General features: G+C 41.9%; 1 protein-coding gene across 6 annotated transcripts in view; it reads left to right on the plus strand.

Annotated features, from left to right (window-relative positions):
- The window catches only part of NHSL1 (NHS like 1), a 175,678-nt gene that overhangs the window by 55,074 nt on the left and 98,003 nt on the right, over positions 1-22,601 (plus strand). For 2 of the 6 annotated variants that reach the window (XM_041423886.1, XM_041423887.1), the window contains exon 1: positions 19,387-20,123. The exons of the other annotated variants lie outside the window; for them this stretch is intronic. In XM_041423886.1, the coding sequence (XP_041279820.1) occupies positions 19,919-20,123 (205 nt within the window). In that variant the 5' untranslated portion in view covers positions 19,387-19,918. Of the gene's footprint in view, positions 1-19,386; positions 20,124-22,601 lie in introns of those variants that run through there. 6 annotated transcript variants of the gene reach the window in all.

The following is a 22,601-nucleotide window of genomic DNA, read 5'->3' on the forward strand; positions in this document are numbered from 1 at the left end:
TAAATGAGTTCTGATTAAAGAGATGCTTTGAGCAAAGGTGGTGACAGATTTATGCTGTGCAAAGCTTTACCTGGTGACCTGAGTGTCTAGGCCTGGCATTATTCTGTATTTAGAAGGGGACAATTGACTACAGCAGGAGCATCTGAAGGTTTTTATTTTAACCATGCAGCATTTATAGTTACGCAGCTAAAGGCCACATTTTCGTTTATGGATGAAAATTTTACAATTTATTTTGGTGTACATAAAAGGTCAGAGTCCAAGTGCACAGATTCTACCCTAAGTATTTGTCATTTTGAGTGCACAGTACATTTTAAACCAAGCGTAAATAACAATAGAGAATTCTGCTGAGTAAACCTAAATCAGTGAACCACTTTAAGAGAGTAAATAATAAAAAAAGGCAAAGACTCTCAACTCCTTGTTTTTTAAGCAATACTAGTGAACTGAACCTTTACCTGGAAGATGTCAAAATTCAGATTTCAAATACAATTGAATGAGTGTCGGTATTCTCATACTGCCTCACTCCAGATGGGGGGGATTTATAAATTGAAGAATAACTAAGAATGCCTTTTCAAATGGGATTTAATATTTCACATGTTCCAGGAGCAGCATCTCTTTTTGGATGACCTTTTTGTTAGCTGCTTTGTATTTGGGACTTCAACTGTTGGGTAGATTTAAATAGTCTGCAATATTTAAAAAGAATGGAAAGTGTATCTATCTGTGTATATGTATAAATAGATATAAGCAGATGTCTGATGGGAGTAATTTCCTGCAGAGAAAAGATGCTGGCTGAATGCACTCCATTCTTCCACCTGATTTTTTTTTTTTTTTTTGTGTATGTGCTTGTAAGTGTTGTATAGAACATCAAAAGCCTTTAATGAAGTCATCTGTCTATTGATAGTTTTCATGTAATTTTAGAATGTTAAAGAACTTACCGTCAATTATAGGAATGGTAAGGTCTCACAGTATTTTCTTTCTCAGTGGCAGTCAAAGCAGTTTAATTTATATTAGTACAATTGTTCCATTTTAAGATCCTTATCTGTTGCTAGTCACTCTTTCACTTGATGTTTTTGTTTGGAGTAAACCTGAGTTTTGGGGTTTACTTTTGGGTCTCAAAATGAAATACTTCTCTCAGTTATCCAGCCAGGAGGTGTTCAGGCACTAGACTGTGGATTTAGCTGGCTTAGTTCACCTTATATGCAAAGACTATTTTAAAGCAGGAAATTGATACATTTGGGAATTTTAAAAATTTGTGTTCCCTTCAGGACTAGTACAACACTCGTGAAAGTTTGGATGAATGTGTGGGTAGAGGGAATTGTTGTGCAGTTTGTCCAGGTATTGTATGCATTTGCTGCCTTAGTAACACTGATATCAGAGCAGGTAAGGGCCAGAAGAGATGACAGGGATGGAAAGAAGGCAGTGTGCCTGCAGTGACTCTGGCTGGAGAGGCAGCCAAGGGGACCATCCCGGGCCTCCACAGCCCTAGGAGAGGTACTTGCTTCCCATTCAGAGTCCACAAGCAGATCCTCTGTTTCCATTACAGTCTGTCCAGATTTAAAATCCCTGGAGTTCCTCAAGCTCATTATTTGGTAAGAGAACAGACTATTTTTACATGCAGAGTGTAAGGCCAATATTACACAGTCCAAGAGCATTACAAGAAAGTGTTGGTATGTGCTAAAAAAAAACCCCCAAAACATATGATCGAGTTTATATTAACGCCTTTATGTGAAAAATTGTTTTTGAAAAAGCATTCATATTGCATCAAATCCAGGTTTAAATAATGAAGTCCAAGATTCTCCAGTTACTGATGAGTTTTGTACATGGTGCTATTGTAATTTTTGGAAGAGACACAGGAGTGACTTCATTTGAATCAAGGGGAATGGCTTTTTTCCACCATCCCCTGGAACTGGTCTGAGAGAAACACATGTACTCTGTAGCATTACAGAGAACACATTTACAAAGCCCTCATTAAAATGTGCTAGTCCTTCTCAAATCAGTAAAAACAAGAAATGAATTGCCAAGTTTATAAAACTATATGCTCTGCTCAACAACACTGTCTTTCTCTTTAGAATGGTATATTTTTTTTTAAAAAGCAGCCAGTCTGGTAGACAGTTTCTAGGAATATTCCAGGCCCTAGTACCAGAAATCTGTTCATTTTATTTACATTAGCTTCCCCCAAAGGGGAAGAAACATGCAGCACAGTGCTGTGTTAACCTAGCCATGCTTTCTAGTGCTCCTTCAGGTTGCAAGAGTAATTCTCCTGTTTATGGTCTCCGTAGAAAATGTGTTGATAACATGAGCAATCATCTTCAGAAATAACAGGTGACGGGGAACAGTGGTGGGAGAATGGAGGGAACGGCTGGTTTCAAGAAACAACTGGCAGGTGGTAAAATGGGCACTTGTTTGGGAGAATTTTTGAGCAAGTGGTGGGGAGGCTGGTGCAAGTGAAGTTTCTGAGGGGGACAGCTTGTAGGATGAAGGCTGATGGACAGAGTGCAGTTGGCTTGGAAAAGCCATGATGTGTTTGGCCTCCGATATTTTGTCTGCATATGGTTGTCCCTCTTTGCTCCATCAAGTGGGCTCAAGACACGTCAGTCTTGGGGGCAGTAAGATGTCTGAGAATTTCAGCTTTGGTTGCAATGGCTCTCTGCTGGAGAGCAGATTTTAACTCCACAAGAAACTTGATTTTAGCATCATGTTTGTGTTGCTTTGCGTGGACTTGAGCACTTTTCCCCCACTATGTTTGGGGAGCAGGCTGCTGGCTGCACTGGTGGCACAAGGGGAATGCTGACAAAATCTGCATCACTTCAGGTTCATTTATAGGCAAGGGCTTTGTTGGCAGCTGTGGCAGGTAAATTAAACTGTGCAGCATTTTCCTTAGCTCGTGACAGGGAGCCCTTGGACCATGGGGGGCTGCAAGCGTCTTTCACTGTAAATGAGCCCCGAGTGCTTGCAAAGCAGCTTTGGGCTTTTTCTGAGAGGCAGGGGTAGGGCCATGCTGCTGAGAATTTAGCAAATGGAATATAATAAAAACCAGGCTGAAATGACATCATTCTTTCTGTTTCATAAGCACGCGCTGCATGTGTGGACAGTGCACAGATGTTTTGCTTTGATGACTTGCTGTGTAGGTTTATGGCCTTGGAATGTCGATAGCTAAAGAACTTGGTTTTATTTTGAACTCCATTACATTCTGTGCAATCATGTATTGAACTTTAAGTTACATGCCTGCAATTTTTAGGATGTTTTACTCATAAAAATTGAATACTTTACTACTTAGTGTTTTAAGGTTTTTTTAAATTTTTACTACTCTTCCTCTTCCATTTTTCAGCTGCTAATTGTTTCCAGACATTTTTTTACTATCATGAAGACCTCTGTCGACATTTTCCTTTTATTTAATTTCTTCTTTCCTTTCCTTTCCTTTCCTTTCCTTTCCTTTCCTTTCCTTTCCTTTCCTTTCCTTTCCTTAAATGCAAAGTGTAGGGAGGTGTTTTGATTCCATTCTCTTGCTAAAAAGTCAGAGTTTTGAACTCATGATGTTTCTTGCCATCAGGATTTCCTGCCACTGGTATCTGAAAAAAAAGAAAAAGAAATCTCTGGAGAATTTTCTAATGGTTTGTCTTAGTTTAGGTTTGTGTTTCAGACTAGACTCTATTGTGTCTAAGAGCAGGATTGATATAGGCTGCTTGAAACTGCTGATTGCTAGGGAACAGCTTTGCTAGATGAACGTAACACATTCCATAGTTTTCTCCCTTTTATGGTCTCCATTACAAATATTTTTTTTTGCTTCAGTATACTTTAGTGAAGTATTCTGCTTTTAAATAGACATTCAACATATGTGTGTCTGCTTTAACAAAGGGCCAGCAAGCTATACATCAGATCAAAAAATCGTTTTTCAGTTTGACTATATAATCCTACTAAATGGAGTTTATTTTTCCTTGTATGTCTTTTCTCTTGTTTGCCAAAGTTCCTGTTCCTTAATACTACCCCCAGGTTTCCTGAGAACTTCCCAATTCCCAAGACCAGGACCCTATTTTGGTCTTTTGTGTTGATGATTCAGAAATGCCATAAATTGAGAAGAGGAAATTAAGCAGTAATATAGAAACAGTGGAGATGGTAGCTTCAGCTGTGGACCAGCAGATTGCATGTAGAGCATAGCTGGTGTTTCTTTTGCCATGATTTGTGTTTCAGAGCACTGAAAGGGATCAATAAAATGGAAGAAGTTTTTCATTTTTTGTCATATGAAGACTGTGCTGAGTTCTCAAAAACCCCTCACCAACAACAAAATAAACAAAAACAAAAAAAAAAAAAAAAAAAAAAAACCAAAAAAAACCTACCAAAACAGGAAAAAAAAATCACGAAACAAAACCAATTCACGTTCAAATGTCCCACACTTTTAAGATCTTTGAAGGCAATGAAGCTTTAGGTCAGATGCCTTACGTGGGCATACTTCTCTCTTCTCTCCCCAGATTGTGTCATCTTTCCTGTGGGCAGGGTATCATGTTCATCCTACTGATGGAAACACCAGCTCTCATTCTGCTGATTATCTTTTTTTCTTTCAAATCTTTATTAGCAGATTCCTATGTTGTCCAGCACTCTCATAATCATCTTCCTTTGCATGGCATAAGCATGTGATTTTTTTTTTTTTTTTTTTTTTTTGGGTAAGTGTTCTAAACTATTGTTGAGTTCTAGTTTCAAAACATTATTTTGGTTTAAAGGAATTATGATTTGAGTAACTGACTCTTCTGCACTACTTACCTCTGCCAGCTGTCTGCTCATTTGATCACAACAGAAAATTTATCTGGGCTACACCTCTTGTTTTTAAGGCAAACCTATCAATTAAGGACTTAGTTTTTTAAATGTAGATTAAAACATTTTCAGTACAGCCTGATTTATATAGTCAGTCATTAATGTTGCTTCTTTCTCACCCCTAAATATATTGGCTCAATTTTCTCTAAGAAGGGAGAAAAGAAAATGTCGGTATATAGCAAACAAAGGTCACTTGACAAAATTTGTAGGGATATTTCATCTTTAGATACAAAGTGTTAAATGTTGAATTTAGTCACTTCTTGCTTTTTCTGAAAACAAAGTGGCTTTTTTTGGAAGCTGATCCACGAATTCAGTAGTGACCTGTCTCTTAGAAGAAGATAAGGAAATATAATTAGGAAATTTTTCTATAATCCCTTACAGTTTAATCTTTCACATCTTACAATATAAAAATTGGTAAGCTCATTTATTGGTGAGTTGGCTTGAGTAGGTGGCAGTGATTGAATTTTTAGTCTTGTGTTTTTGTCCTAAATTTACTGCTGATGCAGGGAAATGAAATGGGAGAGGCAGAAAATAGATGAAGTACAAATCTTGTGACAGTAATTGATAGCTAGGTGGAGGCATCCATCCAGAGCTGCCTGCTTGCCTTTACACACACCCAGTTTAGTGAGATTGAGAAAGAGATTTGACACAGAGCTGGTAAAGAAAGGGAGGAGGGTGGACTTGCTAGTGACAGTCCCACTCTGGTTATCTCAGATGTTGCTTACTTTGTGCTTTAAAAAAACCCCAACTTTGGAATTGCTCTTTTCAGAATGAAAGCTTTTTAAAGTTTGGGCGTTTTTTTATGTCTGAATAAAATCTGATGATTTCATCAGTGATAAAATTTTTTAAACATTGAGATCAGATTTTCTGTAAACTCTCTGAGTAAAAGAAGCATTGTAGGATAAAATTTTAAGTTTCATTAATTACTGAGTGAAATAATTTTAACCACTTGTGCTAATTGTTGGCTTTGTTTTTTTTTTTTTTTTTTGGGGGGGGGGGGGAAGAGTGTGTGTTATTGGTTTGTACTGGTGAAACCCTTTTCAGTCATATGGCAAGATTTCTTACTTTCATACAACTGCTGCTGCAGTTTTGCTTCTCTTCTAATCCTTGGATTTTTGTAACCATGCTTGTTCTCACTACTTGGAGATGAATTAACTACTTAACAAACTACTTTCACTACTAAGGGTGTGCATCCAATTATCCAATAATGCAAATCCTGTATTTTCATCTTGCATCCACCCTGATGGGGCATTACCTCAACAGGAATTAAAATTATTGTATGCAAGCATCCAGCACCCTCCCCAGAAAAGCATCCCTTATCCTGCTCTAGCTGCATTCCTGCAGTCTAACTCCTTCCATTGCAGAAAGTCTGGCTAAGATTTTCCCACCTGTAGAAGTGGATTTATGCAAAGCACTCAGGATCTCGAGCTTTCCCCCAAAAAAATTGTGAAATATGGAAACAAAAAGTGTTTTAAATACCTCTTGGGATTTGAACTTTTATCTTGTTTAGGTTGTGTGAATTTCTGCATCCCTCAAATTAAATTTAGAAGTTTTCACTTGCCTTTGAAGATAAAAGACATGACTCTTGCCCAGATACATGACTCTCAAAAACAGGGATGTGGGAGGGAGCAGGGCAAATATGATTCACCCTGAATTTTGCAGGAATTGGCAGTGCTGTGAAAGGCATTGAGGGAAGGGTGCACATGGATGCTGCTCCCCCCACACCCTGCATGCAGAGTGGCTCTGTGTTTGCTCTGTGCTATCTTGCCTTCCTTGGCTTATTTTCCCACTTGTGCTATCCTGGGAAGCTGCGTGAGGAGAGGGAGTGATACTGGAGAGAGTGTTTGATGAAATTAAAGATATTTTCTCATGTGTCAGTTTGTGGCTCTGACTAACAGTGCCCATGAGCGGAGAAGAAAGCAGTCATTATGGAGAAGCTGTGGGATGAGAAGGGAAGGTAGGAGGAGGCCAACCTTCCCTGCAAGGAGACGGCAGACCCAGTTTTACAGGCAGAACCTGTAGGACAACTGCAGATGAACCTCTAGTGAAGGCATGCAAACGCAACAGCTCTCTCGAAGCTTAAAACTAGCTGGTAGTGCCTAAAGGATGAGTGTCTGCCCAGTGGACCTGCTGCTGAAGGCAGGGAAGGTACTTTAGGATGCATCTTGAGCTTTTTTCCGAGAAAGGGCGTGTGTGTGTTCTGTGCTTTGGTTGAGGAGTTGAGCTTGTGTGAGCACCTCAGCTGCAGGGCAGTGACATCTCTTTTCCATCAGGGTTGGAATGCCAGGGATGCCTCACTCACATGACTGACTTGTCTTCTTGGTTTTTTCTCTCCATGCTTACCGCTGTAGCACAGAAATGTATTTCTGCCCTGTCTTGTTGTACTGGCTTTCTGCAGTACGGTCTGAAGCTGAAGGTTTCCACGAAAAATCAGAAGTGTTGAAAGCCAAGTAGCAGGCAACAGCATTGTCAAGGAGGCCTGGAGTTAAAAAATTTGTAAGGGAAACAAGCTTCTCCGAAATTAAGGTGGAAATACACTTCCACCTAATTTCAATGGGCTAACAAATTGTAATGTTTATAGTTGGCTGACAGTGTAGAAATAACTCATGAACCAAAAGAAAAGTTTACTTCGGAAGATGGCTCTCAAATTATTTACCTTGGCTTCATCCTTCTCTGAACTGGGGAGAACATAATAATGTTTCCCTCTCTTGATCTCTGTCTTGGCTGGTTGCTGAGATGCTTTTGGATATAATTCTTAGCATAGGAGGGAACTTCCAACATAGCAAAACTGATTGCCAAACCTAAAAAAAAAAAAAGAAACTCTGCATCCAGTAATGATGTTCTGAAGATCCTGGATGCCATATTTCTTTTCTGTGATCTCAATGAAATTTTCACACATTTTTATGAAGTGTTTTGAGTCTATTTTGGTGATATAATTCACATGAATGTTTTGAGTGCTCTCTTTGCTCAATCCTGACCTCACCCCTATGGAGATTTTTTTATTTTTTCCTGTGTTGAAAACTGCCAAAGACTTCAGGCATCGTTTTCCCACACACAATGGAAATAAAGCACTTCTTAAAAACAAACCCCACACCCAAGAAACACCACTCCAAAGAGATTTTCCCCCAAAAGAAGAGCTCTGTTTGAAAATCAAAGTGGTTGTTTCGTTTGGGGTTTTTTTTTGTTTGTGTGGTTTTTTTGGGTTTTTGTTGTTGTTTTTTGTTGGGGGTTTTTTGTTTGGTTTTTTTTTTTTTTTTACTTTGAAGTACAAGCTGAACAGACATCCAGGGAAGTACTGTGCTTAGACCATCTTTTCCTTATCAATACCCTGAATTTGTTCACCAGAGAACTGGAGAGTTTGCAGAACTCCTGGACAGTTGTAGCCTTGGGGCTACAGCAGCTTAACCTGCCTCACCCTGCTCCAGAAGGAGCTCCTGTTCTTTCAGTGCTCATGTCCACCCTTCTCCTTCAGGTTTCGGTGTCCTGGCTTGTGCTGACACAGCTGGTTTGGGGCCATGAGCTGGCTGGCTGCAGGGATTTAGATGAAATCCCAGCATTTCTGGAGGCCAGGGTCGCAGTGTCACGGCGCGCGGGGCAGTGCCCGAAGCTGAGGTGCACGCACAGGGTGGGAAGGACAGGAGCTTGCTTTCCTGCCTCTACTTGGGAGCAAGAGAGAAGGTGCTTGGTGGTGCCCTCACCTCAGGGCAGATCCCATTGATGCCCAGGAGGGTGGGCTCCAAGCACTCTCCTGGCGGATGTCGTAAGGGGTTTTTCTTTTGAGATGCTCGCAGTGACCCCTAGAGCGCCCAGAATTTGGAAGCCATAAAGGAAGTGCATTGTCATTTAGTTTCTTTATAGTCTAAAAAGTGGCACACTTTCCTTTTCCTTTAAGACAAAACACGTAGCATACTAAGTTGGCAATCAAACTGGATTTCAAGATGTCTTTTAAGCACTGGTGAAGGATGCTGGCAGGTACCAAATACTTTAGCCAGTATGTGGTATTATTTATTTATTCATTCCCCTCCTGAGTGATGTTTAGACCTGTCAATCTGTTGCATTTTGCTGGCCCTAAACTAAACAGAATAACTCAGGATCTTGTAACTAGAGCAGCTTTTCATAAATTAAGGTCAGTTGGGTGCAGTGCTGTAACAACAGCCTGTAGCAACAGCCTCAGACCAAGGCATCTTTTGTTAAGCAGAGGAATATTAACTACACTGGGAGTTCCTGAAAGTGGGTGGTTTCTTCTGCCAAGCTCAGCAACACTTTGTCATAATGAAAAAACAATGCTGTCTGCAAGTAGGGATTGAAAGTGTCTCCTCACATCTGTTTGTCTAAGCTTGGGAAAAGGTGCCAGTGGATGAGAGTAGCAAATCCTGCTGTGACTGTGCTTGCGCTTGAAGGGAAAGCCTTAAATACCAGAAAATGGCCAGGCATCTTTCATGAAGCTAGTTTTAATTTAATTTTAGGCTTGATTAATAGTTACTGCAATATTTGCCTTGCACATTTTTTAATGGAATGCTTTAAAAAAAAACTTGTTTAATATGTGATTCCTTCTGTGTAATTGTGCTCTCATACAATGTCTTTGGTGAGAATGAACTAGCAGAGTTTTACCCAGAATTGTTTAGAAGATACCAGTGTGGAAAGCAGAGATGACTCGCAGTGCCTTGGAGGAAGAAGAGCTAGCAGTTAACCACAGAGCATGGCATTATCTCGATGCCCAAGCTGGCTGAGAGGGCCAGCATATTTTCCACTTCACTATGTCGGGGAAAAAAGTACTCCAGAGAAATATTGGCTCTCTAAGCCATCTTGATAATCTTGTCAACTTGATGAGTTTAGAACAGTTGTAACATGGGAGGCATGTGAATCAAAAGAAGGTGGTAGTTCCCATCTAGAAACCATTGTTATTTTAATTTGATCAATAAATACATAAGAAGTATTCTCATTTTTAGTGGATTCCCCTGGGTGAATAAACTTGGTTGCACAACAAGAATGTGGTATGTGATGGATAGAGTACATGATTAGATAATAAGTATTTCTGCATAAATTTATTTTGTATCTTATCCCATGTGTCTGTATTCTTATTTCTTTAGGAATATCTATATGGCATCTCTTTCTACTGCAGGCAATTTGCCAGATGCCTGTAAATAAGGAATGTCTACTGCAAGGGAAATAATACGTTTCTCTTACTTCTCAATGTAATTTTTTTGCCATTTGCATTTAGTGATGTAGTGTTCTTGTTGAGGAAGGTGGCTTGACTTTACAGGCAGAATTACGTGAAAAACACAGCAGTTAAATCTTTGTTTTGATTTCATTACAATAAAAATCTATCTTTTACAGTATAGAGTTGAATATTTTCTTTTGGGGGAGGTGTTTCATTTAAATTGAATGTGACATACCCTGTTCTCTCTAGTGGCCTTTACTTACACAGAAAATACAGTAAGAAAGGGGTTGGCTTCCATTTTGGCCCTTTTTCTCACCAATCACCTTCTGAAAGATCTAAAGATATATTATTGTTGTGGTGCTGTGCTGCCCTGGGACCCGGGCATGTTCTCCTGCACATCTGATGCTCTGCTTCTTTTTGCATAAGCGTGGAAGCTTGGGTATCCAGCTCTAGCCATGGTCCTTGTTTCTGACAAGGAGAAAGTAAAAGACCTCATGAAATACTGGATTTCACAACTTCAGCATGTGGGCTGCCAGTTGTCCCAAAAGAATTAAAAAAAGAATGGTGTAGAAAGAAAAAAACCTATGGTGTAAACTAGAGCCATATTTTGGCCTTGGCCATAGGAGAAGTCAAGCTGAAGGATACATCAGGATTGATGCTTGATTTCCAAGCATCTGAAAAGGAAGGTGTTGAAGAACCTGGGTAATGAGTACCTCAGAGCTGCTTTCAGGCTGGTGGGGTAATCCAAGCAGATTGTCTTGTGGGCAGGCAAAAGCACTAGGGGAAGATGAACCTGTAATTTAGTCCACTGGTTAATAGTGAAATGTCTGGATGACTTCATTTAACAATGACTATCAAGGTGTGAATCTTTTTTGCCCTGATGAAACTACCTGAAATAGTGATTGGTGGTTGGCATTGGCTGTGAGAAGGCAGTGAGTCTGCTTTCTAAACTCTCCTGCTTGGGAGAAGTGGGTTTGGGGTGTTACTATTGTGGGAGACATCCACTGGGCTCTCAACAGATTAGTATCTGATGAACAAACATTTTTTACACCTGTAATTTCTATAGTATGTGACTTCTCTTTCACTTTCTACCCTTCCCACCCTGTATTCCAGTGAGTGCCAGAAGATCAGCTTTCTTTAGATACATAAACAAGATGATGTGGTGCAAATTACAGAAGATTGCAAACCCTTGATTTAATTTCTCTGTGCTATGATTTAAGAATTGATACTCCTGAGTTTTTAACTGTGACTAAGCAACTGTTTTGTTGAGGCTGATTATTTCACATGCCAGTGGTTGAGAGGTAGCATCAGATTATTCCTGCTGCTTGCATGAATGTCCTTATTTTTCCTGCCTTCTCTTCTCCTGAAGACATCTTGGACTTTAATTTTACCTCCTGTTCTCACCTTATTTTCACAGCTGATGAATGTGAACATTTCCTGTGTCGCTAATGTTTTATTTAGGGGGGACCATAGGCCCTGCAGGACTGAGCCTGCATACTATTCTTCTGCATTCTCAGGGGTTTTTTTCACATAAGAAACTTCTGTTGGTAGGGGAAAATATTTAAGTGTTTCAGATTGAAAAAAAAAACAACAATAAAAATCAAAGTTGATTTCAGACTTATATATGGCAGAAGGGGAAATTGCAGGGAGGGAGAAAATTTTTCTTGGGCACAGTGCTCCTGCTGAATATGTGGATGTGTACATATGGAGTGAGCACATGCACAGGCACTTCATACAGAGAGAGCACACACATAGGCCATATGTTCATTATTGTAGAAGTTTTGTTTTCTCTTGCATTTTCATCAAGCTTTTAACAGAGTTATTTTAATTGGGATTAAATATAACTGTGTAGGACAGTAACTAAGACACAAATTCAGTGTTTCCCTCCTCACCCTCTGTGTGTCAGCAACATTCCTTGTGCTCATCCTCCACCTAGAAATGAATTTCTTTTAACCTAGGGCCTGTTGTCAGGAAGAGAGGAGATTGCAGCATTTTTCCAGGTGTGGTGGGGCTAGGTTTCATTTACAAATTTTGTCCAGAGTTGCAACACACTCCTTTGTACTTACCATGTGCCAGGCTTAGGTGGCATGTAAACACAGCAATAAACTGAAAAAGCACTGCTGCAGCCTTGTACCTGTGCACACACATGCAAATGTGAGCCCTTTGTCTGTCTTCTGAAGTTCAGTATTTATGCATGGTTCACAGGAACTGCACATGCTTACATTGCTTCCTAGAAGAGCCTTACATACAGTTTCAGTAAGGTAAATAATTTTGCTGGTTTGATTATGAAGTAATTTTGAAATGTGTTTTAAAGATACAGGACTCAAGAAAAAACTACGTGCACAAACAGTATTTGTATCTATAAGAAGAAATATAAGAATTTATATATCAAACAATGAGACCTGTCTATAACACCCATGAGCTGTGTTTTCAGTGTTGGAATGGTCAGGTCTGCCCAAGTGTCTCACAGGGTTCTAAAGTTCCTTTTTAGCATTTTATTGTTGCAAAGACCTGGTAAGATTTATTAAATTGTATATTTTGCAATTCAAAGGGTATGTAAATACAGGGAAAAAAGTAAAAAAAAATGAGAATAAGGATTTCTGAGATGCTGATAGTTCTTTGTTTTTTCTTTAGCCACTGTCTCCTTTCTTGTTCTTTGTGGTTCTCTTATCTATGAAAACATTTAGATTAGTGCGCTAATTAGTTTACGTTAACCAGCAGAGGGCTTCCACCTCAAAGCAAACAGCCTTATCCCTTCTGCAGTTTCCCTGGTATCCTCTTAATCAGAGAAGTGGGAAATAGACATTTATTTAGTTGTCTTAGGTACTTCCCTGCTGGCAGAATGATCTTCAATTACATGTTAACTAATTTTTTTATGCAGTTTGTTTTTAACTGGCTTCCAGTTACTTTCAATACAGCCGTCAGCATTTCCATAGGAAACTTGGATGATTCCGTAGAAGTTTCTTGTGCTTCACCAAAGCTTCCTATTTGTAAATTTCTAATGTAACTGGTTTCTTGCAAAGTTTCTGTGCAGTCAGGTACTAAAAGTGTTTTGAGCCCGTTCTTAGTATGAACACAGAACATGCTGAGTCAAGTATCAGGAGGGACTAAACTGATCTCACAATTTAGATTAAAGCAGTGCAAGTTGAGTTTATAAACTCAGGTGTTCGCTGTGGAGCGTTCCAGAGCAAAGAGGAGTACCTGTGCATACATGGTACTACAAAAGCACACAGCTTTCCTGGGAGATTGGAGTTGCCGTGTGAGATACAGGATGCTTTCATTCGGAGCATCCTTGGTGCCAGCGGCTTGGAGCGGGTGGCTGCTGCTGGAGGAAGGGTCAGTGCAGTGGGGCAGAGGAGTGCCGAGGTGCTGAATGCTGCTGGAGCACCTCTCCACTTTCTCTCCCAGACTCCATCAGTGACTTCTCGTGTTGATCAGAACTGCTGTTGATAACTTCTGGTGATTCAGCGAACAGCTGAGTGCCTGGGGGGAAAAAACCCCTTCCCTTCAGACAGAAAACTTACTCTGTCCACAAAAATTCCACACTAAGATAGTTAATCTTCCCAGTCTATCAGCACTTGGGATGTGTTGGCTAACAGCTGTGAGCAGAATATTTCCCTGGCCAAGGCTCAGCTTCGGAAAAAAAGGTGACCCTACAGTTAGGGGATTTTGAAAGCAGGAGCCCCACAGCCCAGGAGAGCGTGTGTAGGGATCGAGGCGGTGACTGCTTTTAGCAGAGCGGTCTCAATTAGTGACTTGTCATGCCCGAATGAAAAACCACTAAAATTGTTAATTGCGTTTCAATCAGAGATAATAACTCACTACCGTGTGTCACCGTAACTGCGTCGCTGCTGAGGTCCCTGGGGCGGTGGGAGCGCGGATCCCGGCAGGATCCCGGTAGGATCCCGGCTGTATCCCTGCTGCCACCTGCCGGCACACGCTGCCCGCCTCCGGCCGGGCTCGGTCCCGGCCCGGCCCTGCCCTGCTGGGCGGGAGGGCTGCCCGTGAAGTACCCAAATATTTGCACATTGCCCGAGGTCACCAAAGCCCCGTTACTCGTCCCCTTAAGCTATATGACAGCATCAAACCTCACGAAGGAAAAGGTCGTCCAGTGTGTAGGCAAGGATGGAACTTAACATAGATCAAGCCCTTTCCTCCTGTATTCCTCGGAATATCATAGAATTAAGTTGGAAAGGAGCTCCAGATCATTGAGTCCAACTGTTGTCCCAGCACTGCCACGTCCAGCGCTGAACCACGTCCCCGGGTGTCACACCGCCAGGTCTTTAAATGCCTTAAGGGTGTCCATCACACTCTTACCTAGCAGAGCCCAGTACTTGAAACTGCTTCTGCCATCAGCAATCATCCAACTCCTTGCATACTTGCAAGCACATTTTCCATGAAATTGGGGTTTGCATCAGTTCTGGAATTACTGATGAAGAAAGCCAACAGCTTTTGTATGCATTTGTATGTGGCTGAAGCAGGTGGGTGTCTCTATGTACACTTTACTTGCCTGCTCTTTTGGCATCACAGTATTTTAAAGAACAGCTTTTTTTTTTTTTTTTTTTTTTTTTTTTTTTCTTCTGGGCAATTCTGGCATTGGTTCTGCCCCTCTTACAAATATCTTTCTGGCTTGCAGCCAGCTTGTACTGTTCGTGTTCCTTGCTCAATTTCTCTGCCTCTCAGTAAGAGCCATCATTATCCCTACATACAGCTGCTCTTGAGGGGAGAACAACCTCCAGGTTAGCCTAGAATTTTACAGAAACTGTACCCCTGTTTTTTACAGAATTTCTCTATCAAAGCAAGTGCAGCTGTTGAATCAGAGAAAACATTGCCATGATGCAGTGAATCCTTCTGGGACACAGAAGCTGAAAGGAGGAAGAGAGACTGGTGGCAGGTGCATCATACAGACCTGTCCAAAAGCTGGTTTATCCTCTGTAGGATAAAATAGTCGTCTGCAATCTGATTTTTTTTTGTTTTCCTTGTGGATCTAATAAAGTTGGAAATGTGGATGAGCTGCTTCAAAGCAGTCCTGCAGTATAAAACTCCCTCCTCCTTTAGTATTAATATGGTGTATTTTTAAATTGAAAAAAACCCAAAAAACTGCAAAACCAAAAGGGTACAAACAGAAAGGAAGTTTTTCTTTATAATTACAGCATTCAAAGGTTCTGTAAGGGTTGTGATAGAAACAATTAATAGGCATTGCTTTTGTGTGAGACAGGGCTTACTTAAGTAGGGCACAAGGCTGGTAGCCAGGAGACCTACTTTCTTTTCTTAGCTTTGTTGCTTATCCATTCTGTGATCTTGGGCAAGTAACTTCATTTTTGTTCCTTTATTTCAATACTATTTTTCCCCCCTTTCAGGTCCATTCACACTAGGAGGGAAAGAGTTTCTCACTTATGTGCCCTGCACATAAAAAGGGACACAACCTTAACTGGAAGTTTGAGGCCCTCTTATACCAGAATGCTCTCCGTGGCAGCTTTGCTGTAAATAATCATGCAGGAATATGGATTACTTTGTGGGTTTGCTATGCGAGCGTTTCATAGGGTGCCTGTAAAAGAACAGGCACGTTGTAGATAAACACCTCCTATGGAGGTCAGGTTGACAAGGTTTGAAAACTGACTGAAATTCCCCCACATCTGCCCGGAGATGAGTGCACTGGGGAGGTGACTATATGTAGCTGGTCTGGTGGTGTTGGGATGATTTCTAGGATGGAAGCCTTTTCAGGGCTGCTGAAGCACCCCTCTCCTTTCGCTGGCTGCAGCAAGATCTTTGTAAGGATGGGATGAGACTGCAGAGAAGGTGTTTTCCATGGCTTTCTGCCGGTGCTTAATCCAAATGGCTTTATGACTGGCTGATTATGAGTTGTTATCACCTGAAGGAAAACACTCAGGAAGCCCGAGAGAGAGGTGTCCTCTCAGCTGCTGGAGCATGAGCTATCCCAGCAAGCTGTAATTGTGAATCATCCATGTTACTGTCTCGTTGAGTCATGAGAAATGATAGATTAGGAAATGTAGGAATTAAATTAATATATGGATTGTGCCAAAAGCCAAAACCAGATCATGTCTGTGGCGTTTTGGGGTGTTTGTCTTTCTGCTTTGTTGATTTTTTACACTGACCTGAAACCTTTTCTGTGAAACTTTTTGCTGGCATTGAGAGAACACAGTGGCTGTGAACTATGTACCTGTGTTTGCCTGACAACTGTGAAAGAATTTTTAGACAATCAGGTTGTGATACATGGTAAAAATCCTGATGGTATGTGAGACTATGCTTATTTGGTCTCGTTCACCTCTAAAAATAAATGAATAAAAAATAGTTTAGCTTTCTACTTCAAGCCCTGTGCTTCTTCTTCTGTGATTCCTTAATGCTTTTTTACTGAGATGAACTTATATTTTAAAAATGCACCAAAAATAATGCCTTAATCTTTACATACATAACCTGGAAAATATGAAGCCTATATACTTGTATGATGTCTTCATAAGGGGGAAAATAGGTTGGAAAAATTAGCTTAGCTTATTAGAAGTTTCTTGTTTCTTTCCTATGGCATTGTAGTGTGTTTTACATAATTAAATGTAAGCCTCTGCAATGTTTCAGATGCTAAAATTTTATACAATCACCGGGTTGGAAGAGACCTTCAAGATTACCAAGCCCAACCCATGCCTTAACAGCTCGACTAAACCATGGCACTGAGTGCCACACCCAGTCTTTTTTTAAACACATCCAGGGATGGTGACTCCACCACCTCCCCGGGCAGACAATTCCAGTGCTTTATCACTCTTGCCGTGAAAAACTTTTTCCTAATATCCAACCTATACTTCCATTGGCGCAGCTTGAGACTGTGTCCTCTGATTCTGTCAGCTGCTGCCTGGAAAAAGAGACAAATCCCCACCTGGCTGCAAACACCTTTCAGGCAGTTGTAGAGAGTGATAAGGTCACGCCTGAGTCTCCTTTTCTCCAGGCTAAACAACCCCAGCTCCCTCAGTCGTTCCTCACAGAACTTGTGTTCCAAGCCCCTCACCAGCCTCGTTGTGTCCTCTGGATTTCCAACTCTGTGGCCAGTGACTGAAGAATGGCTTAACTAGCAACAGTTACTCAACATGTTTTGTTTTTCAAATGGTAATTGCTGTTTTCTCTTGATCTTGGGAAATTTATTTCTGATCCACACGTGTAACGATGTATGCCGATATTAAGTTTGTCACCTAGAAATAAGAAGTACTCTGTGGTAGTGACAGTGATGAAGGGTATAGCAATGGATCTTTTCCTGCAATGAAATCGAATAATACCAAACTCTGAGCAAAGCACTGGACTACTCTGTTTACAGTAACAGTGGAAATGTTATGGTCAGTCACGGTGCTTTTGCTCTTGCATCACCAAGTTGTGACTCAGCACCGTGTTAAAAAGGCAGAGGTACAGACAGGTCAGGAAAATTCCTGAAATTAAACTGCTGCCTAGACTCTGGGCAGGCTTCTGGGATTTACCCTGGCATTTACCCAATTTTGGGTTAACCTGAAAGGGTTTCCTTCTTGTTGGTTCCTCTGATCTTCTGTTTCTATGTAGTACAGTGGAAAGGAGATGACTGTGATTCTGCAGTTCCTACCAGGGTTTTTATACATCTGGCCCTGTATAATTTAGTCAGTAATAGCTGTGGTAGTTTACAGTTCTCTGTACTTTTCAGTACTGGCAATTCCAAATGTTTGCTTTTTGTCAAAATAACTAAGTTGACTTTAAGCCTGGTCTTTGATTTTTTTTATTTTTTTTATATTAAGTCCTGCCTATTTGTACATGAGCTGCTCCAAACGGGGTATTTCAGTGCTTGGGTCTCTAGGGATACCTCACTCCACATTCTCAAGTCTTCTTTTAAGTGAAAGGAAGAAAAACAAAGGAACCCTCCCAACCCTAGACAGGTCTCTTGTCTCATCAGGGATGGGGAGTGGTGTCTGTTAACAAAGACCAAAAAAAAACCACAACTAGAAGGACTTGATGACACGGTGAGAAAAGCGAGTGTTAGCAGTGTGTTAGCTCCCACTCACACTCACTCAGCGCACACTCAGCTGCACGCCCTCCCTCCACAGCCCCACTGCAGCACCGCTGCCTTCGGGAAGTGCAGGGAGACCTGTTCATGTACATATGCATTACCTTGTTGGAGTGAGGTCAATTTAAATGCAGCCTATTAAATTATTTACAGAAGACAGTTGGCCGACCCATTGTGCTGTGTTAGTGGGAGCCAAAGGTCACTTTGGTGTGCCTGGTTGATTCATAGGGTAATCTGATACAGTACTTAGCTTTTTGCCTCCCAGTCAGTGGGTTAAACCTTATCCTCTTATTATGAGTCAGAGAGCCACAAGTTTCAGAAAAAGCCAGAGCCTTTGTTTTTAATGGTTTTGAAGAGGCTGTGCAGCAGAATCCAGAAGGCTGCGGTAGCATCTGCCAAGGGGCTGGGGCGTGTTCTGCTATAGTGTAAATCTAAGTGGCAGCTTGGGACCCCGAACACGGCAGCACCCTTGTTTTCTTACGATCCTTGTCCTTTTGATAGCATCATCTGCAGCCGTTAGGACGTTAAGACATTAATGTTTGTTCTTCAGATAAAGGGTATGGTTTTGTGTTCTTTTTCCTCTTCACCCCCCTCCCTCAGATTCCTCACTACCACCATCTCCTTGAGGATTCACTGAGCTGACCTTACTGGCTATCTCCTGCATTCAACTATATAATTTTTTCCTGCGAGATAGAAACTTGTGGGTTTTTTTTTTTGTCAGCTTTTATCTTGGTGACCAATTCCAGCAAAACCCATGGGTATTGGGGTGCCTTGATATAACCAACCCCCGTTTGCTTTAAAATGCTCCCTTTGCCCCTCCATCTTGCAGGCTTATTCCCTTCTGGGAGCAGCATTGGTATAGGCATGCAGGGCAAGCACGGCAGCTTTCAGTGATGCCCGACTTTTTAAAACTTTCGCGCTGTGGAGTGTTTTTCTAGCTGCTAGTGTAAAGGGAAGGCAGCAGAATGTAACAGCTGGGAGCGAAACCTGTTTTATGAGCTGCAGTGACCCCAGTGAGAGACCGATCGCTAAATATCTGCTCGGATTTTGTTTATGTCTATGCACTTTTATTTAGTTTCTTTTCAAATGTACCACCAGTGACGGGGGCACCAATGTTTTCAGCACACTGTTCAGGATGCTTTTGGTGTGGAAAAACTCCAGGATTTTATTTTCCCCCTCTCCAAGTCCGCAGAGGTGTGCAAGTGCTTTCCTATTTCTGCACGCAGAGTTCAGAAGTTTGTGCCGCCGCTGAGCTGGCTGAGGAAAGGAGGAGTTTTGCTTTTAGGAGAGCGAGCCTATCATATTTCACTCTAATCCTAAGTGATAGCCACGCAGTCGCTTTTATTGTTAGAAGAGCCTTCCTGGAGCTCCTTCACCAGGCTTTTCTCTAAGGGAGAGCAGGGAAGCCAGGATGAGGCGGCAGAAGTTTATTGTCCTTCATGAGCCGTGCCATGCCAAGGCGTGATCTCTGCCTGCTCTTCCCTCCTCGTGGGCTGTTTTTGACGAGCCAGAAGAGAGGGCTGAATTGCCTGCACGCTCCTGGGCAGCGATGCCAGGGACAAGAGTGGAGCTACAGTTTCTGCTGTTGAGTGGAGAATGGGGAAAACACTTGCCTCAGCGCTATGCTCTGCTCAGCCCTTACATGCTCCGCTGAGCTGCTGCAAGGTGCCACTTTTCTGCTGTTTTTCTCCCCTTTGTTTTCTTTGGCAGCTCCCTAAGTGCTGTATCAAAACAGCTTCAGGGGAGCTGCGCTGGCACAGCCACCTACCTCCATACTGGTGCTGGTTTAAAGGCAGCGGGAAGAAATCCGGACTGAAGTCGGACTGAGTTTGTTTAGCCTCCCGCGAAAACCGCCAGGAAAGGGGACAGGAACAATTTCAGAGAGGTCTCTTTGGAACCGACGCCAGTGGCTGGCTTGAAAGAAAATGAAAAAGGAGTGTGTTTCGAGATCTTTCAAACTCAAACAAAACCCAGGCTCCCTCTCGCGTGCTGTCAGCTGGATAAATTTCTCGTCCTTGTCAAGGCAGACAAAGAGATTGTTTCGCAGCGATGGGGAACTCTCCTCCATGTGCGTGCAGCAGGTAGACGAGGATGACGAGAACTGGACCTACCGGAGCCAGCAGAGGAAAGGTGACCTGCTTTCTCTTTAACCCTTGCGATGGCTGCTGAAGTGCCAGCCCCGCTCCGTGCGGCTCTGTCCCGCTGGCTCGCGTCCCACTGGGGCCAGGAGCAGCAGGTGGGGGAGGAGGAAGGAGGGCAGCACAAAATCCGAGGTGCAGCACTGCCTTGCCAAGTTTTTGGGGGGGTTCAGATTGTGAAAGCTTATAGTAATTAACAGGACAAACCTCTAATTTCCCATCTGGGTACTGATTATGTGGGATATAGGTAAGTTTTGTTTATGCTTCTTGTAGCCGGTAATCATTGGTGCCAGAGTCTTTGGGCAGGTGCAGCTAGAATCTCTCTTCAAAATATGGAACCGAAAGCAATTTAACCGAAAGCACTTCTAAATGACTGGGTGGCTTTTCTTGGATGATTGCCTCATGGTCCTGCTGGGAAAAATTTAAATGTATTTTGGTTTATGAGGGCAGACTGAGAAGAGGTCCCAGATGCAAAATAAAAGAGATGATGAGAAAGTGATGGGAATTGCTCCACAGAGAGGAGGGACATCTAGGATACCAGATAAGCAGCTGTGACGGAACCCTTGAAATGTTCAGACCTGTAGTATATTTTGTATGAGACTTCTAAAAAGTACTTTTATTTTTTTGTGTTCTGTTTTTGAATGAAGTTTGTCAGGTCACTAAATAAACAATTACCTCATATTTGCCATAAATCAAAGCAAATTTCAGAAGTTTGCTCATGTGAGTTGGTGAGCAGGACCAGTAGCTGGCTGGCAGGCAGCAGAGTGTGTGTGCACGAAAGGTTGAAAATACTCAGTAAAGTGAGTGATTTGGTCGTAATTTCTCTAGTGCTGCCAGAGCAGTAGTTTGTTAATAGAAAGTCTAAGGTTGACTCTGTTGCGCTGTAAGGTCACTTTTGTAAAAGCAAGCAGGCTCTCGAAGGGCATTTGATCTTCAAAGGGCCTTTTATTTGTTTTCATTTCTCGGAGCAGTTAATAGCTATTTGACCAGAATTTCACTTCCGTGTCAGAAGAGATTGTGACTTTAGTAAATGCTTTGTGTGCAGGAACACTAACACATGATGTATATGCTTGTGTTTTGCTCCCTGCATGCTAGGACACAACTTTAATCTGTGCTTTGAAGATTGTTTTTAACCTACTTCACTGCTGAAAAACTTCTAAAAAAGGAGTTTGCGTTTGCAACCAGTAATTTTTACTTTTGACTGCTGGTATATTTATATTGTACAGTGATGCCAGATTAGCTTCTAATGCCTGTGGGATGGCATCTTGCATGGATCAGAAGAGCCATTGAGCCGTGCTGCTGGCTTCTACATAACTTCCATAAAGTTTCTTGTGCTGCCTTCCTTAGCCTGTGCTTGCGCTGCAGGGCAGAGATGGGAAAGGCAGCTTTACTGATGGATTAATGGTGTATTAATTTTTCTGAGTGATTTACATAAAGAACCCATTGTACCGGCTGGAAGGGGAGGGCAGAATTCCTCCTGTAATTGGGCAGCAAGCTATGAAAGGCCTCCCTGGCTGCCTATAGAGGAGATCACAATATGTCATTTTGGAAGGGAAGGTGTGGGGAGGTGTAGATTATGCAGGGCTTATTTCCTCTTTGCAGGGAACAATTTGACTCAACTTGTAAAAGCTGCCTGGATCATAAATCTAACTGTGCATTTCTGTCTCACCAGGATCCTCTGCCAGGCTGACAGGGATTGCCAGGGCTGAAGGGAGTGTGGGGTTATTTGGGCAGGAGAAACTTGTCACAGCTGCAAGTCTTTTACCCTGGGCTGCGAGTCAGGCTTTCCCGGTGTTGGAAGAGTTTGAGAATTCATACCTGGCAGAGTGTTTGTCTTAGGTTTGTGTTCCAAGGCAAAACTGTGTGTGATAAATGACCACCTGTGTTCTTGAATCAATTTGTTCCACTGCTCTGTTGCATTACTGCTTCCCAGCCTTTGTAAAACTGAGGGCTCAAAACAGTATGGTCTTTGGTGCTCAAATTAACCACATCACTAAATTAACACAAACTAGAAAGAAATGAGAAGCACAGCAGACATAGCAAGTGTTATACAGAAAACCAGACTGTTTTAAGCTAGATGAAATTTTAATCGTTTTTCAGCTATCATAATAGTTTTCCCTCCAGTTCTTGCTCAAGTAAGTTGTTAAGAAAAGTCAGTGTGACAAATCACAGGCTCTCCTCCTAACTGTACGTGTAAAGACAAGAGTGTTAATAACAGAAGCTGAAAATGAAGGAATTGTTGTTCTTTCTGAGCTGTTTCTCTTCCTGTCTTTTTAAACCTCTTCTTTTGCCGCTCCATTGCTCCTCCAGGCTCAGATTGCATTCCCACGAGGCTGCTGGGTGACAGGCACAAGGCAGCATGTGTTGCGTGGTATTTCACCAGCAAAGTGGCTAATCTGCCTTGGCTGCAAACAGGAGCTTGCAGGCAGTAGCGAGCACAGAGATTGGCTGGATTTGTCAGTTTGAAATG

This window comes from Onychostruthus taczanowskii, unplaced genomic scaffold (genome assembly GCF_017590055.1).
Source record: "Onychostruthus taczanowskii isolate IOZ18803 unplaced genomic scaffold, ASM1759005v1 scaffold8, whole genome shotgun sequence".
NCBI lineage: Eukaryota > Metazoa > Chordata > Aves > Passeriformes > Passeridae > Onychostruthus > Onychostruthus taczanowskii.